At 40.7% G+C, this 16,717-nt stretch overlaps 1 protein-coding gene across 2 annotated transcripts in view; it reads right to left on the reverse strand.

Annotated features, from left to right (window-relative positions):
- The window catches only part of LOC113572676 (kelch-like protein 29), a 65,675-nt gene that overhangs the window by 16,482 nt on the left and 32,476 nt on the right, over positions 1-16,717 (reverse strand). For both annotated transcript variants that reach the window (XM_035532992.1, XM_027002441.2), the window contains 4 exons: positions 15,260-15,398; positions 10,515-10,711; positions 6,390-6,649; positions 679-877 (listed from right to left, as the gene is read on the reverse strand). In XM_035532992.1, coding sequence (XP_035388885.1) covers positions 679-877; positions 6,390-6,649; positions 10,515-10,711; positions 15,260-15,398 — 795 coding nt within the window. The remainder of the gene's footprint in view (positions 1-678; positions 878-6,389; positions 6,650-10,514; positions 10,712-15,259; positions 15,399-16,717) is intronic.

A 16,717-nucleotide genomic window follows, 5' to 3' on the forward strand; every position in this document is an offset into this window, starting at 1 on the left:
AATTAGTTTAGCTTTGCTACTTTTGAAGCAAATTCTCTTACACATCCTTCAGCTGAATTCACCCACATGCCAAGATGTCGCACACATTTTGACCAAGTTCAAGTAAATGTATTAGGCAGCATAATAACGAAATGTGGTCCAGAGGTATAACACTGTAAATTTACCTTTAAATAATGAAAAGATTACAGGCCTACTTTCCTGAGCAGCTGTGGACTCAGACCTTTGGGATGGAAATTCCAGAGCTAATGGCTCCACACAGCACATCTTTTCTTGGGTACATATCAGTGAAATTTACCGACAGTAATAAGAAGCGCAGGTGGTGCGATGCCCACTACCGACCTACTGAACCCCAGACACTGCATTTAACTGCACTAGCATGTGCTTACATGAGATGACAGGGATCCACTGGCTTTACAGCTCTACGCAGCTCCTAGGAGATCAGCAGTAGCAGACTTGGGCAGCATGGCTGAGGCTTCAAAAGAAATCATCCCATTGTGTTTTACACAAAAAAATGAGTAATATCACGCTAGCTATACATGCCATCCTACACTGTAGTTCAGCCAGATGCAGCTAGAAGTGAGGAAACAGGTCATGACAGATGGTGTCCAGTGCAATTCTACAGATCACACAGTGATGGTGTGTGAGGCTCCTGCACAGTGACGTGAGGCGAGAGCGCACCTGCAGAGAGTCGCGGGCGAGTCCTTGGTGTCTGCATCTCTTGCCGGGCGTGGGGTAGCATGTGGTAGCGCTTGGCCTCGTTAACCAGGTCTCTGCATGGCTCCGAGGACTTGATCAGCTCCTCGTTGTCCACTATGTTGAGCAGATAGCTGGGGTGGATGAAGGGTAGACGCACCACAGCCAGCAGCTCTGATGCATGCTGCAAAAGAAAGAGCCATTCAGCCACAGTGCAGGACACAGGACAGCATACTCAGTCTGCACGCAGTGTTATAGTGGAGGAGATGCAAAACCAGTAAATGCTTCCTAACTAGAGCCAGAGAAGATGTGTTTACAGCCAACTATGCATCTAAATCAACATAAATAGATTACGCTTTCAAAGCCAATCTATCACAGAGAAGGCACAATGGCTAAAGAGCCCACAGCAGGTCTGGACTTGCTGTTAAACCCACATAATAAACTTCAGCACCAATTACCCAGTAATCAAAAATGCCAGCATGGCCGAGTAGCTTTTTATGGCAGCAGCTGGGTGATAATAAGCAGGCGAAACAGCACAGAGTACAGGTGAACATTTCCAAAAGTCCCTTTTACAGCTCAGTAGAGGGAGGGGGGTTGCCATGGTGAACAATACCATCTCTGAATGTCTCCTTGTTCCAACACGTCTCCACTGTGGCTCTGTCCTCATCAGGGGAAACTTGTAAACACAAAGCAACATGGCTACCATCTGGTGTGGCTTTTCAATATGTCCCCCATACCACCACCACTTTTGTCAGCAACGGATTTCAAAAAGCAAATGCGTCAGGCGCATTATAAGACTACCAGAAGTGTAGCACCAAAATAACTAACACAGAAATTGGCCTTCAACACACATTCTCATTTAGATGTGCAGGGACTGGTAGTCTGAGACTGGTCTAAATCAGGAACTATAAAGGTCAGAGATGTGGGTGTTCTGGTGGCATTTCTATGGAGTCCCAGGTGAGAGCCTATCTAGGAAGATTTGCACCATCATATTCAGATAGTTTATCTATCTGGCATTTCAGAGAGGGAGGTTCAACACCAGCATGGTGAATAAAATAAAGCCCATATATATATATATATATTACACAAACAAACAAAACCTGTAGGCAGCTGTACCTGAATTGAAATCCCTCTGGATTACACTCATTCTCTACTCTGCAGAAGCAATCAAGGCTTATCGGCTATATGATCAAATAACCCATTTGCAGTTCTGCCTCTGCTTTGACTGAGCCTATCTGAAAGAATGTCCAACATGGGGGAGTTGGACTATAGCATACATGTGACTGAGATAAGAATGCTCCAAGTCTAGAAAAAATGAAAGAAAGAAAAATCCAGTGTTATTCACTATCAAAGGATGAATGATGGCTAACATTGCTTTGCATTGAATTGCATTTGATTTGTGAAGACTGCCTGAACTGTTCTTAAAGGAGGTGAAGCATAAGCAACAAGGTCAAGTGCGGCTCACTCCTAGGACAGGTACACATACTGGAAGTGCAGGAATTAGCAGATGTATAGGGCCTTTGCTCATGCAAATAGCTTAGAGTCACACAGAATGCAGAGTGCTCTTTTAAGTCTGTTAGCAATAAAGACCACAAATTCCCATACGTTCACCATGTTGGCAATAAAAATCTGTAAAAAAAAAGTGTTTTATGGCTATTTTGAACTAGGAGCTGTACCGGAGTCTCTGTTGGGAGCTGAAGTTAGTAACTAAGAGCTTATGCTTGTCTAAAGCTATGTCCTCCTGCAAACTGTACAGTCCATCCGGATCCTGCACTGTTTTTGATCCAGCAAAATAAGTCACGCCTTGTGAGTTTAGCTGCCAAGATCTGTGTTTTTCATATACTTTTCTATCTTTGAGGTTGAAGAGATAAGACAAATATGAACTGGAACAGCTATGTTCCTTCATATTTTTGTACACTTCTGAAAAGGGCAACTGCTTTCTAGTTCCTGATGACCATATACATTTGTCAACAGATGTTTTTAACATAAGGTGCTACAACATAAAACCAAATTTAATAACTGCAAATAATTCATATAATGCAAATAATGCTTACACATTAATATAAAATATAAATAATAATAATAATAATAAATAATAATGATAAATAATATCTAAAATAAAAATGTTTGAATGGTGCAAAGGCCCAGACATCCTTTGCTTTTTTCCAAGATAGTTTGGAATATTTACTGAAATCATTCAGTTATGGCTGTTCAAAACAAGGGTTGTGTCTAACTGTTTGGTGTTAGCAAAATCAGTATGTGCCTCAGAAACAGCAGCAAAAGGCCAATTATTTCAGTAGAACCATGAACACCCCTTTCATGAGCAGCTCACACATCTGCTTTTACAGATGCACTACTGACGTTACAATAACCTGCTCTAATATTTTATTTCATGGCCAGACATGCTCGCTCTGCTTCCATTATTATCTTCAAGTCAAATAACAAACTGAAATCCCCAGGGCAAAACACAACAAGCCAAAATCAAATTTGTGGTGTTTATTCCATAGCCTGTAGATATAAAATGTATCTATCTAAGCCATAAATCATGAAGCCATGTGACTCTCTAAGCAAATCTAAGAACTGATCATAATACAGTGTGAAAATTCAGTGAGCTCTCCTTACATTGTTTCTTTAGCTACAGGGCAGAGATGTGGGGAAGAAAGGAGAATATAATTTAAACTCAAATACCACACACACATGCATGGACAGAGACTCAATTTGTGCATACTCACATGAACTCTTACAGACTCCACTATTAGACTCATACCCTCACACAAGTGCAGATACAAAGTAGAAGACAGTACAAATGTGCATGATGTGAGGAGTCAGACCCTGGAGCTTACAGACCTTGACTCGTGGTGAGCAAGGTATATTGGGGAAAAAAGAAAAAGAGAGACAGATTATACACATACAATAGGTACGTCCCTTACTAGGGAATAAAAGGAGATGTGTATTTGAGCCCAGTAGAGAACCCCTTCCCATCCCACTTGCTGACATCTTCTGCCTAATAATATGTGTGAGCTCAGATATGGGGGGTTCAGATGAAACAGCAGCTAGTGCTGTGCTGTGAAAAATGAGCTGCTCTAAACAGGCTCGACTGCAGCGCTGCCTGATTGCATCTTGCTGTAAACCAGAGTGGGCAGGAGCACTAGCCACGAGCGTCTCTGGAGAGGTGGACGCTGGTTACGCAGGGAACCAAATCGATTGTGTGGGGAAGGTGGTGGTGATGGTGATGGGTGGGGGTGGGATGTGCTGCTCATGACCCATGAGCACAGCTCTGAGAGGAGCACTATGGCCAGGCTGCTAAGTGGCTGCCATTGTTCCACGATTGAAAGGCCATTGGGGTTTCAAACGGCAGCCATCTCTCCATTTTACCGGAGCACTAGGCTCATTCCCCACTATGGCCTCCCATCGGTCAGAGAGTAAAGCAGACAATTATTAAGATCTATATCCAGCCAGGAGTTTCAGGTTAGACCTGTCATCTATAACTCGGTATCAAGCTGCATTCCGACCAAATGCATATAACAAATGCCTCAAACTCCATTCAACATCTCAGAGACAGCTAACCACTGAAGTTAAAAAAAAAAAAAAAAACCTTTCAATATGGCCTTATACAATTTAAACCATGACTCAGCATATTCAGATATAATTTGGATGTAAAATAACTCCATATTTCAATTATGCAAGAATGCAAGAGTCGCTATTGCAGTAGAGTTAAACTAATGAAATTGCAAATTACATGTGTGATTGCTATAATCAAATCAAGGGTTTGAACCTATTCTCACTGGATCAGGAAGCAACATAACAACCTAATTCAAAATAAGTGAATATTACAGTTCTTTCAAGATTACATAATAAAAACATCTTTTTGTTTCATAAGGAGTACTGAAAACCAAAATAAATCACAAAAGTAGTTCAAATAGGCAGTTTAAGACAACAATAAACAGAAGAAAGTTAACCAGAAGCAAAGTTCAGCTAGGACAAAAATCCTAAAAAATGTTATGTAAAACTTGGATATGCCAGTCAATGAATGCAGCAAAACCGTAGGGACCCAATTCGATACGGGGGGTAAAAAAGAGGCAGAAAAAATCAAAATTTTTCAGAAGAGAAGAAGAGCTGGGAAGAAGGTGGGAAAGTGTGAATAAAGAGCCTTTTCTTCTAGTTCTGCCCTGGTATTCCACTGGATCTGTGCTTTCATAGCGCTGAGTCCCACGGGAGCAGGGTGCTAAAGACTGCATATAGCTACTGAATTCAGACTGAGTCCTCCTCCAGACTGCTGCTCAGCGGAGGCCAAATAAACATCAGGTCACTGCAGCAATCTCTATCGCTTCCTTTTCATGCCAGCTGATCCAGTTTCACAATGATGTTTTACCCACTCCAGACAGTATGGCCAACTGGCTGTCAGATGTCTATTCACAAGCAAACACAACTGATTTATACACTTGCACTTTCTAGAAGTATCCAAGGACATAGTGACATAGTCTTGCATAGCACTATATTCTGTATTTCAGAGCAGAAGACACACTAGTTTCATGGAGTACAAATGAGATTAAAGGAACTAATATAGAATGTGTAGTAAAAAAGCTGTTGGTGGTCATCATTAACTGCCTAAGTTTACATGCACATACAGATCATATGAGGTAGCTCTATTAGCAAGATTTTGCATAATTTTAAAATGATGACCCCAAGACTACTTCTGGAAGCAAGCCTATTAGAAAAAGACTATACTACTCTTTTAACTGGAATCTGGGCTAAACTGGAGCTTAGCTCCACTGGTTTATCAGGAAGTGTAGGTACCAGCTGTTGGCACCTACAGCTTGAAGGTTCAGCGGTGACACTGCTCAGCCCTCCCTGGTTAATGCCTAGCTTTACTCTGATTCAGGCCTTCTCCTCAGAAGTTGCTCCTGCGCGTAAACAGATTACACCATGTAATCAACAAGACATTCTCAGAGTTAACGCAGCAGAAACAGCCCACATACAGTAAACGTATCGCTTTGCAGTAATCTATGCAAAGCCCATATTACTTGAGTTTTTTTCAACATGTCCACAGATTTCAACATCTTAGGGAGAGGAAGAAAGTTATAATTTATAGGCTGTGCCACATTACCCCAAACTCATTACTTGCTCAACAGAACAGTGATTTAATCTTGAACTTCTGCTAATCTTAGTGTAGATGGCATGGGGGCAGAAACTTTTTTCATTCTATTTTAACACCAATTAATATTTCATATTTTCACTGATATATAGTAGAGTGAGTGGGTGCATAATACTGTAATAGACACACTGCAAATAGGACTTTTTGTCAATACATTAATAAGATGACCAAGGGAATAAGCCTGTTCAGCTTTCAACTTTCCTCACCATTCAGTTTTGCTGTTTTGCAACAAACTTCCCTGCAAAGCCAGGTAGGTTACTGAACACAGGAGATTATAAATTTCATCATCTTCCCAAAAAGGTAATATGACTAAAAATGTAAACTCTGTTCAGAGGTATTTGGAGTTTGGAGTAAAAAAGAGAACAGGTGAGCACAGATGAGGAAGAGCAAATGGAAACCGGGGTTCAGGACAGAGGAACCTGGTGGGGTCAAGTAGCAGTTTCTTGGTATGCGGCACAAAATGGCCAACCTAAATGCATTAGAACATCAGTCTTAAGATGTGGATAATGCAGTGCTGAGGGTATGAGCCAGGGACTCTCACCTGTACTCGACTGCAGGGGTTTTTCTTGATCCACTTGATGACCATCTCATAGACCAGTTCCTCAGCTTTTGCATTTAGGCTGTCATTGGACAGGTAGCTGATGAAGTCCTCTTTGGAGATGTTGAGGATCTCCTCTTGTGTGGCCACCTCGGGGAAGTTCTGAAGGGCGAAGGCCTTGGCCATGCTGTGGAGCTCAGTGCATTTCATGGCCTCTGCCATCGCCAGTACGCCCAAGCAGTTACTGGCTGTCAACTGTTTCTCTGTGGCAGATTATCATGCAGACATTCACACACCCACCCACACAAACACAAACGTGGGTTTGAACCTTATAAGACATAGAGGAAAACCTTAAAAAAGCATTTAAGACACATGGCTCTGGGTATGGTGTTCACCAGATTAAACTCCTGTGGATGCATTCCTGTGTGGAGCAGTATAATACTTGGGCGGCTGGCAGCAGGAAGAATGGAGGGTGGAATCGATTTGACACTGGAGCAGACAGCTCACCCGCGCCTGTGATTAGCACAGACAGGTGCAAACCTTTCCCACCATGCAAAAGGTCACAGCAAGAGCTCCGCAGCTAGCCCTGACCACAGCCCAGCGGCCACATACGCAGGCTCCAAGGCTGATCACTACAGCACATATGCAAAGACTGTCGAGCAGAGCAAACAGAGTTTGCTGCCAGCACTTTGTGAGCAAACTCAACAAAGCCACTATAACAACAGAAACTTGCACAATAATCGCAGCTTACTTTGTTATATTTATCTGTATCATCATTGCATTTCAGGAGCAACTGTACTATTACAGACTATAAGACCTCTTCTTAAGCCATCACCCTGTACAGACGGTAAGCCATCACCCTGTCACATTCTCCAGCCTGTTCTTCACTGGTCAGGTCACAGTTTACACTGACATGCCAATATGCTTTCTTTCTATAATGCAAACATGAACACTGAAATTCTTAATGCCTGTATATATGATGCATGAATTTATGAATTTATATACATATACGCATTCACTGACCACTTTATTAGGTACACCTTGACAGCACCGTGTTGGACCACCTTGTGCCTTCAGAACTACCTTAATTCTTCATGGCATGGACTTAACAAGGTGCTAGAAACATTCCATGGATGATAGCATCATGCAGTTGCTGCAGATTTGTCGGCTGCACATCCATGATACAAATCTCTTGTTCCACCACATCCCAAAGGTGCTCTATTGGATTGAGATCTGGTAACTGTGGAGGCCATTTGAGTACAGTGAACTCATTGCCATGTTCATTAAATCAGTTTGAGATGATTTGAGCTTTGTGACATGGCACGTTATCTTGCTGGAAGTAGCCATCAGAAGAAGGGTACACTGGTCATAAAGGGATGAACATGGTCAGCAACAATACTCATATGGCTGTGGCATTTAAATGATGCCCAGTTTGCCAAGAAAATATCCACCACAACACCAGCAAATATAAGGTATATATCAGGTTGATATAAGGCTGATATAAGGCAGATATAAGGCAGATATAAGGTTGATATAAGGTAGGCTGGATCCAAGCTTTCATGTTGTTTACACCAAATTCTGACCCTACCATCCAAATGTTGTAGCAGAAATCTAGACTCATCAGACCAGGCAACAGTTTTCCAACCTTCTATTGTCTAATGTGAATTGTAGTTTCAGTTGCCTCTTTTTAGTTGACAAGAGTTGCACCTGAAGTGGTCTTCTGCTCCTGAAGCTTATCTGCTTCAAGGTTCCATGTGTTATGCATATACAGAGACGCTTTTCTGCATACCTTGTTTATATCGAGTGGTTATTTGAGTTACTGTTGCCTTTCTATCAGCTCCAACCAGTCTGGCCATTCTCCTCTGACCTCTGGCATCAACAAGGCTTTTTTACCCAGAGTACTGCCGCTCAATAGATATTTTCTCTTTTTCTGACTATTCTCTGTAAACCTTGGAGATGGTTGTGTTTAAAAATACCAATAGATCAGCAGTTTCTGAAATACTCAGACCAGCCCGTCTAGCACCAACAAGCATGTCATGTTCAAAGTCACTTAAATCACCTGCTATCCCCATTCTGATGCTCGGTTTGAATTTTAGCAAGTCATCTGGACCATTTGTACATGCCTAAATGCATTAACCTGCTGCCATGTGATTGGCTGACCTAATAAAGTGGCTGATGAGTGTATATATATTAATTTTCATGTAGAGCTTTAGTTCCTCACTCAGCCTGCAGGTGCTCAGCATCTGTGGGAGCTTCTTTAGGACTCCTGGTGGCTACCTCATAAAGCTGGTTAAGAGAGTATCACAAATGTGCAAAGCTGTCATCAAGCCAAGAGGGGGAAAAAATATGTTTTTATTTGTTTAACACCTTTTTGCTAACTGCACAATTATATGTGTTATTTCATAGTTGATGTGCTCACAATTAATATTAAGTGGAAAAATTAGTAATATTAAAGGGACTGTGGGTACCCAAACACTCAACTGGTGCAGTAGCAACATGGTTGTTGATGTTCAGCTGCTACAACATGGTTGCGAGTGTTCAGTTGCTAGAACAAGATTGTGGGTATTCAGCTGCTATGGCATTGTTGTGCATGTTCAGCTGCTACAACAAAGTTGTTGTTGGTCAGTTGCTACGGCATGGCTTTGGTTGTTTAGTTGCTACGACATGGTTGTGGGTGCTCAGCTGCTACAAGTTACTGGCCCAGCAGTGTTGGTGGTGTTCAACATCACTGCTGAGCTGAAAGTGGTCCAGAACCCCAAAAATATCTAGCTAAAAGCAGTCCTGTGGTCAGAAACTGGCAGCCAATGAAGTTGAAGAGGATGGTCGACACCAAATCACCATAGCAACAGATGGGATATAGACTTTAACCTTATACCTGCAAGGTGTTTTACAAAAGTGAGCATATACTGAGGTAGGCATATTCATGCAATGAATGCCTACAGCAGTGAGTGTCATTTCATACCAATTGAGGTATTCATGGGTTATTAAGTGACTTATCCCAGTGGTAGGCAATGACAAAGGCATTGGGAGTAGAAAGAAAGGATGAAAGAAAGAAAAACCTGGGCTGTCAAACCTCCAATCACCCTCCACCCTCCAGACTTTATGACTTTACTTTCAACATGTGGCAAATCAGGCAAAGGATTAAAAATACTTCCCCATTCTCTGTTAACTGCTACCTCAAAAAGCACATTATTTAAAACAAAGCCAACATTTAAAATGCTTAAAATGAAAATTATGTGCAAGGAATAAAAATCCACACAGCAAGTGAGCGAGGCATTATGCATTCAAAGGGGACAACAGTTTCAATATTTCAGTATAGCAGTCATGCATAAAAAGTGCAGCAGACAGAGTCCAGTCTACTGATATGCTTGCCACAGCTGCCACTGTTGTATGACAGGAAGCGCACTAAAATATGTTTGCATGAAATCCCTGAATCCTCACTCTTTGTGACAGAGAGCGATGTCTGACTAGCATATTTCAAATCTACAAGCAGTCAAATTACTAGTGATTACTTCTGCAAAATTTACTATGTGCAGTCCCAGTGGGATTATATTAGGGTCTGCTGACAGCTAATGTAAAAGCATTATGGTGCCTATAACGATGAATCAGTGTACTAATAACTTCAATCAGTGTACTAATAACTTCAATCACACCAGGGTGGTGCCTACCTGTCAATCGGCAGGCAAACGCATACAACATGGAGAGTGAAACGAGCCGTCAGTGGAACCAGAGCAAAAGCTGAAGATATGGTTCCCTGATTTACCAAAAACATTAATTAATATTCCTCAAAGACCTTTCACATGTTAAATGTAGATGGATGTTTATGCTTCATTATCTTTATTCTGTCAACCACACTGGGTACTATGGGAATCCATATATCAGGAAATGATTCTTGAATATGTCTCTGCTTACTTCTTGATCCCTGGCAGACCTATAGAATACAGTGATCACAGCACTCGGAATTATGACTCCCAGTGAACAGCAACCCATTGTATTTGGAAAAGTATCGGAATGACTGAAATGGTCTGACCAGGCTACAGCACAACCATTACACAGCCCAAAGAGGAGCACTTCCCGCACACATCCATAGACTAGGGGTGACACAGAGGTGAGGCCTCACTCGCTTACCCAGGAAAGATACGCAGACCCGGCAGAAGGTGTTGAACTGGAACTTATTGGCGGCCTCCAACAGGGTCTTGGCATTGGCTGAGTCGATGATGAGTGAGCCTGTGTAGACAAACTCCAGCAGCAGCTCCAGGACATCGGCACCAATGTTCTTCATTGTCAGCTTCATCTTCTCACCATTCCGCCTCTCGCTGGCTGACCTGGAGACAGCAGAGGGAGGTAGGGGAGGGGCAGCATTAGAGTGGTGGCTTGCTGTGTGGGATCACCAAGGAGCTCCCGCCATGCAGTCCCATACAAAACCACCCGTCTATGGGAAAGCAAGTGCCCACGGAATGCACTGCAGCTCGACTCTGAGAACTGCAACTGAGCATGAGGTGAAACCTCAAATGGTCATTATGCATGTTCATGCATAATACATTCTTAAAGGCACACAGGGAATGCAGTGTGGTTGGTAAGCTAATCAAGCTCCTTTAGGAAAAGCCCATAGCAAAGTTTACCTCGTCAGAGCTGAGTGACAGGTGAAGGCTCTGTACACTATAAGCAATAGTCTCCAGGGACTCCAGGTAAAGGGCTACAACTACAACCTTTCATTATCTGAGTGAGTGCTGAGAGCCAGAGCTGCTCCAAAGAACTTCTCGAAACAAAAATGCATAAAATTTTTGACACACTAATAAAAGGGCATGTGGCTACTAACAGCCATAATGCCAGCTGGGCAGTAACGTCTGTGCTGACAGACTTGGCAGTGACATAAAAATCACTGTAATGAGTTTTCCTCTGGCCTCACTTCCCGTGTTGTTTCTATGCAAACTTACAAAGGATAGAGCTCGCGCAGGCACTCGCATGGGCTTTATGCCAGAGCTGAACAGGCGTGCTGTTTGCCCCGGGTTGAGGTGATGCTCTTCTAATCACCATAAACAAAGGAATTCATTTTGGATATAAATATAAATATGAAGACACACAGACAGACAGAAAGGCAGACAGACATATCTCACATGATGGAAATCACAGGCAGGTGGGCAGACTGAGAGCTATGAGAGCAAGGACGGGTTGGGGGCAGGGGAGAGGCAGTCCTGCCACAGAAAGCCAGCAGCCAACCTTTGTGGGGGGAGGGACCATTCCATGACTGGGACCTGGCTTTAGTCAAAGCATCTTTCAGCTGCTGTCAGAACAAAGTCCACCATGGCCTGTGCATGAACTGATGTATTAGTCATCATATAAGCCTGACTTGGGGGAGAAGGAACTGTGTGAGGTGAGGGGTAAATCTCGAAGTGGCTGGAAAATCAAGAATGTTACTCCTGAAAAGAAAAACCAAATAAAAAATGCAATTTATTACTGTCAGCTGTAAGTGCAGGAGTAGGAGGACTACAAAAGAAAAAGGCAAACGTGACCGACGATCAAGTGGTGTAAGGATGTGGATGAGAGAAAGAAAAAAATTCAAATTAGTCAAGTCAGCAGACTCCTTTGCGTGATCATTCATTCAATTATGTGAATTTCAACTGACAAACTCAGGAACACAGTATCTATATATAACTGTATATTTGGAAGAGAATTGTGCTTTTTAACAGTGCAAACAATCATTTTGTTCTCAATTGCAGAACACATATTGGGCTAGAGAAAATATACGTAGCATTCTACTTCTGTACTGACTAAAACGATTATCATAAATCAATTGATCAGGTAGAATGAGGTTATTGAAAACAGGCCATTTAGATTTGCAATGAATGGCTAAACTGGCATAAACCTTTCACAAATAGAAACTAATTGTAGTGTAACAATTCACTGCTTCCTTAAATGAAAATGTTTAGTCATTTAATGAAATATATCAATGTATGTATGCATTTTGTTTTTGCTTAATGTTTGTACACTGACAAACCTGAAGAAACATCTCACAATAGTGGGTGAATATAGTGTGCTGGCTTTATGTGTTCTTATGCCAGGAGAGATAGGCAACACATTAAGCTGGAGTGGGGTGTGAGGGCTTGACAGTCCTCATATACTACCATTATTCCCTTAAAGTGACAATAATGGTAGAACTAATGGATGGACTGCCACAGACAGGGAGGAGATACTCATTTATAAATAAACAAAAGAGCAACAAACAAAGGGGACATCTGGAGAGATTTGAATTTTCAACACATGAATTGCTCTCATATCCTTATCACACAGTAGATGTACATGTATCTGAATGCAGATGTGGTAAACTGATGACTTGCTAAGGAGGTAATTTGCTTTTTTAATACAGATTTTCTTTAAGCAGAAGGAACACAGTGGGTGCTCTTTAGGGATGACTGGGCAAACATGCTCTGTTTATGTCATTTAAATGATTGATGAGCAGCCAATGATCAGCTCACTCTTCCCAGTGAGGTCTGAAGTGCACATCAAAGGAAAACAAGAAAATCATGCAATATTGGAAAGGTCAAAATTTTTCTCAAATTCAAAATGCATGGCATGAAAACTCAAAAAGACAATACTTACTTATCTAGATGTTTTTAAAATGTTTGGAATGCGACTGAGAACAAGCTTACAGTGAAGGAGAAATAACATCCAATGTATAACATCTGCTTAATAAAAGACTGTACCAAAATGTAAAATGGAATGCCTTGTCAAATGTTTTCTAGTGGGCAAATTATAGTGTATGTCCTCAATGATCAGTTGGATGATCTTAGAATTGCAGCTTCAAAATTGGCAGACTGCAAATTACAAATAAGTCTAGAAGACTCATTTAATAACAGAACAATGGACAATGATGGGTTGATTATAGTATATAAAACAACTCTGAGGTAACTGTTAAGATCATTTTCTCTCTGAATGGGAAGAGTTTCAGATTTTCTTGAAAATGACACATGAAACTGCCATTAATTTAGATAAGCTATGGTTGAAGACAATTGTTGGTTTACACTCTCTTGTATACAGAAAGTTTGTGAGATATTGTCTTTATGTAGCAAGAGAATGACTGAACCCATCTCTACACCAAACTTTAGCATCTAAATGCTCACTATATTCTGGGACGCTGACATTAAAGCAAGCTGAAAACCATGTTCTAAGACAGCATCCTGCCCCATTCAACCTTCCAATGGCACTGGAACTCAAATAGGTTTGAGAAGTGTATCAGCACATTTTGTGCTCCACTGAGAACAGAGTCAAATCTACACTCGCTCTTATTGCTCCTAATGCAATTTTCATAGCTGCTGCTCACAAGACAGTGTGGCCCAGACCAAATTCACAGTCCAAGGGGTCAAAGTTCCGCTTTAAATTTGCCATTGTAGCTTCACTACATCTTGTACGATGTGTAATATGGGAATAGTAATAATTGGGTTCACAATACTAAATGTAAATGTTTTAATTTGTATTACCAGTCTGTATGCTTACTCTGTGGTTACACTTGCACTAGTTAATGTTCAGATACTTTCCTTTTAACCTTGTGGAATTCACATCTAGCTCCCACATTAAACAACCAAAAGACAAGGATACATGCATTAGAATAACAAATAAAATTTGGTTTGAGGAAATTAGATGAATGTATTGTGTATAATGTATAATAATAAAAATTGTCCATAATATTCATTTAGACAAACACTGAAGTGGCTAGGCTTTATAAATGCTATGGCAGAAGTCTGTCTATCTAATCTCAATAATTTTTGTTAAGGAAGCTTTTAGGGACCTTATAAGGCTCTAAGTCACCCCTAAGGGCACATTCATATTTTTCTTAATCCAGGAAGCAATTCGTTCCTGCATCTTTCATACACATCTCAGTGTGTTTTCTTAAGCACAACATATATGATTTATCATGCCTCTTAAAGACTGCAAAGTGACATTTTCAAAATCGATATTTCTTCTACCTCTAAAAACTTTCATCTTAAAATACTATTATCAGTCAAGGCATCTCTGCATCACAGAGTTAGGAAAGGTTCCTGATTGTTTCTACAGGCCTGGAGCGCAGTTTTTTTCTGGGCTTGTCTGTCTGGCACCGTGGTAGGACATGAGAGGATCTTTGGTGAAATCATATGATCTACTTAGACTGCTTTTGCAGATATGTGTTTAATAATAGACAGCAACCTTGCTCTCAGTTTTAGGCAGAAGAATAATAAATATAAATATATAATCTTATTGCTTCATGCGTCACCCAACAAGTGTGCAGCTAAGATGCTGTTTTACAGCTGAGGTAAAGATGCCAAGTGCCATCCAAAAGCTAGTCAAAAATCATAAGGTCCAGAGTAAAAGAGCATTCCACAAAACATGAAAGAGAAGATATGGTGTGTTGAAGTTGTGTTTATTCTTACCAAAGGCCCTGTGTGGAACTGTAAATTAGCAGTGTGTGAGTCTTAATAGGAATACGCAGTGAATCAAAGCAGGTGAATTGGGAAAGCTAGTCCTACAAACTCTGAACACTTGAAGGGAGAGGCAGTGTGAAGTGCTAATCTGATATGCCTGGTGCATTACGGAAAGATTTATCCATTTTGTTCTGACATTTATAATACATTTTAAAAGAAAATCCCCAGTCATGGAACTTTCCTTTATGCATTAAAATGTAAATTTGCTCATTTAGTCCATGGAGATGGAGCGGGCAGGATAAGTGTTGACCTTTTTCAACAATGAAACATTCATTTGAGGGACAGAAGGAATGGCTACTGGCCCTGTGATAGGAGTCTCTGTCTTCATACCTGCAAGAGAAGGGGAAGGTAAAGAAAGCCACACAAATGGGCCCTACAAAAAGAACGGAGTGGATCAACAACAGGAGAGAGGCAAACCTTTTAACCAGGTCCTTGAAATACAAGCTGCAGGAAACTAGAACATTTTGATGGACTTCAAACTCTTTGCCTTCAACAATTATTTTCAGGTCTGTAAATTCTTTCGCTCGTCGTTGCTGGTTCAATTCTTTCAACATTTCTGTAGAACAAGAGAAAAAAAAGAAAAATAGCAGTCTCTTATTTTAAGATTTCAGATACAGTGTGTCAATAGTACTCAATGCCATTTGTTTGAGGAAAAAGAGAATCATTTGTGTTTACAGAGCTGGAAAAGATGAGGAATTAAAGAATAAAATAATCAAGTATGTGTATAAAAAGCACAAGCTTAACAAACTAATTAGCAAGTACATTCAGCATCTCCACAAAGGAAACACATGGGACTGCTTCAAGTAGATAATCCAGAAGACAAAAGCTGTGATTTAGCACAAAATATAAGGTGCCACCCACTACAGTAAACCTCTACAATCCCTTTCGATTAGGACATGGAGACAAGATAAAGCATGTAAACATACAAATTATGTAAGTGGCAAAAGCAATAAAATTTCATTAACCTATAAAGAAATAAAGAAAACATAAAAACTAAAGAACCCTCTAAATGAAAGTTAATGCATTGATTATTCTGACAGGAAACATCTGAATTTTGACTTCCTCAATCTACACTGAGACAAAACGAGTCAGTTTCATTGAAGCACTGCGGGGTTAGATTTTGCCCATTTAAGTAACAAAGTGTTGCCTAAAATATTAACATGAATTTTCATATGCATTGTGTATGATATAAATGTTAACATTGTGGTGACATTTTAGTAATCTAGTTCAACGTGAAGGAAATTAGACAGTGACACAGTTTTGAGGGTAAAATGCAGAATGTTGGCATTAATTTGAGGGCATACATATGCATTCTGATAAACCATATAGAAATGTCAGACATTTTTATACTCTGTTCCCCCACTTTTAGAGGACCATATGTAATTGGAACAAATTAGCATAATTCTAAATTAAATTTCCATGTATAATATTAATTTGCAAGTTTGATGGCCATAAATATCACCAGTGGGCAGGTATCTGCCCCAGGGCCAATCCATAGGCCCGTGATGGAGCCTGCTAGTTCCGGGTACTTGTCTTCAGCAAGTGAAATACATGCTTGGAATGGTTCAGTGACTTAGCCACTCAAGAACACCCTATGGCCCTGAAAAATGTCTTAGGTGTTTAGCAGTATGTTTTGGAACATTATTCTTTGCAAGATGAAGTACCATCCACTGAGTTTTGGGGCATCTAGTTGGACCATTTGATATGTTTCTATACACCTCAGAGTTCATCCTGTCCATACCAGTGTTTCAGAGGTTTTCTCAGAGTCTTTAATCATAAGCAGGTCTTTCTCATTTCATCTCTCAGGTACAAATGACTCATCATCTCATCTGTCCATAAGACTTTCAGCTAATGAATTTATATACTTTTTTAGCA

Source organism: Electrophorus electricus, chromosome 13 (assembly GCF_013358815.1).
Source record: "Electrophorus electricus isolate fEleEle1 chromosome 13, fEleEle1.pri, whole genome shotgun sequence".
NCBI lineage: Eukaryota > Metazoa > Chordata > Actinopteri > Gymnotiformes > Gymnotidae > Electrophorus > Electrophorus electricus.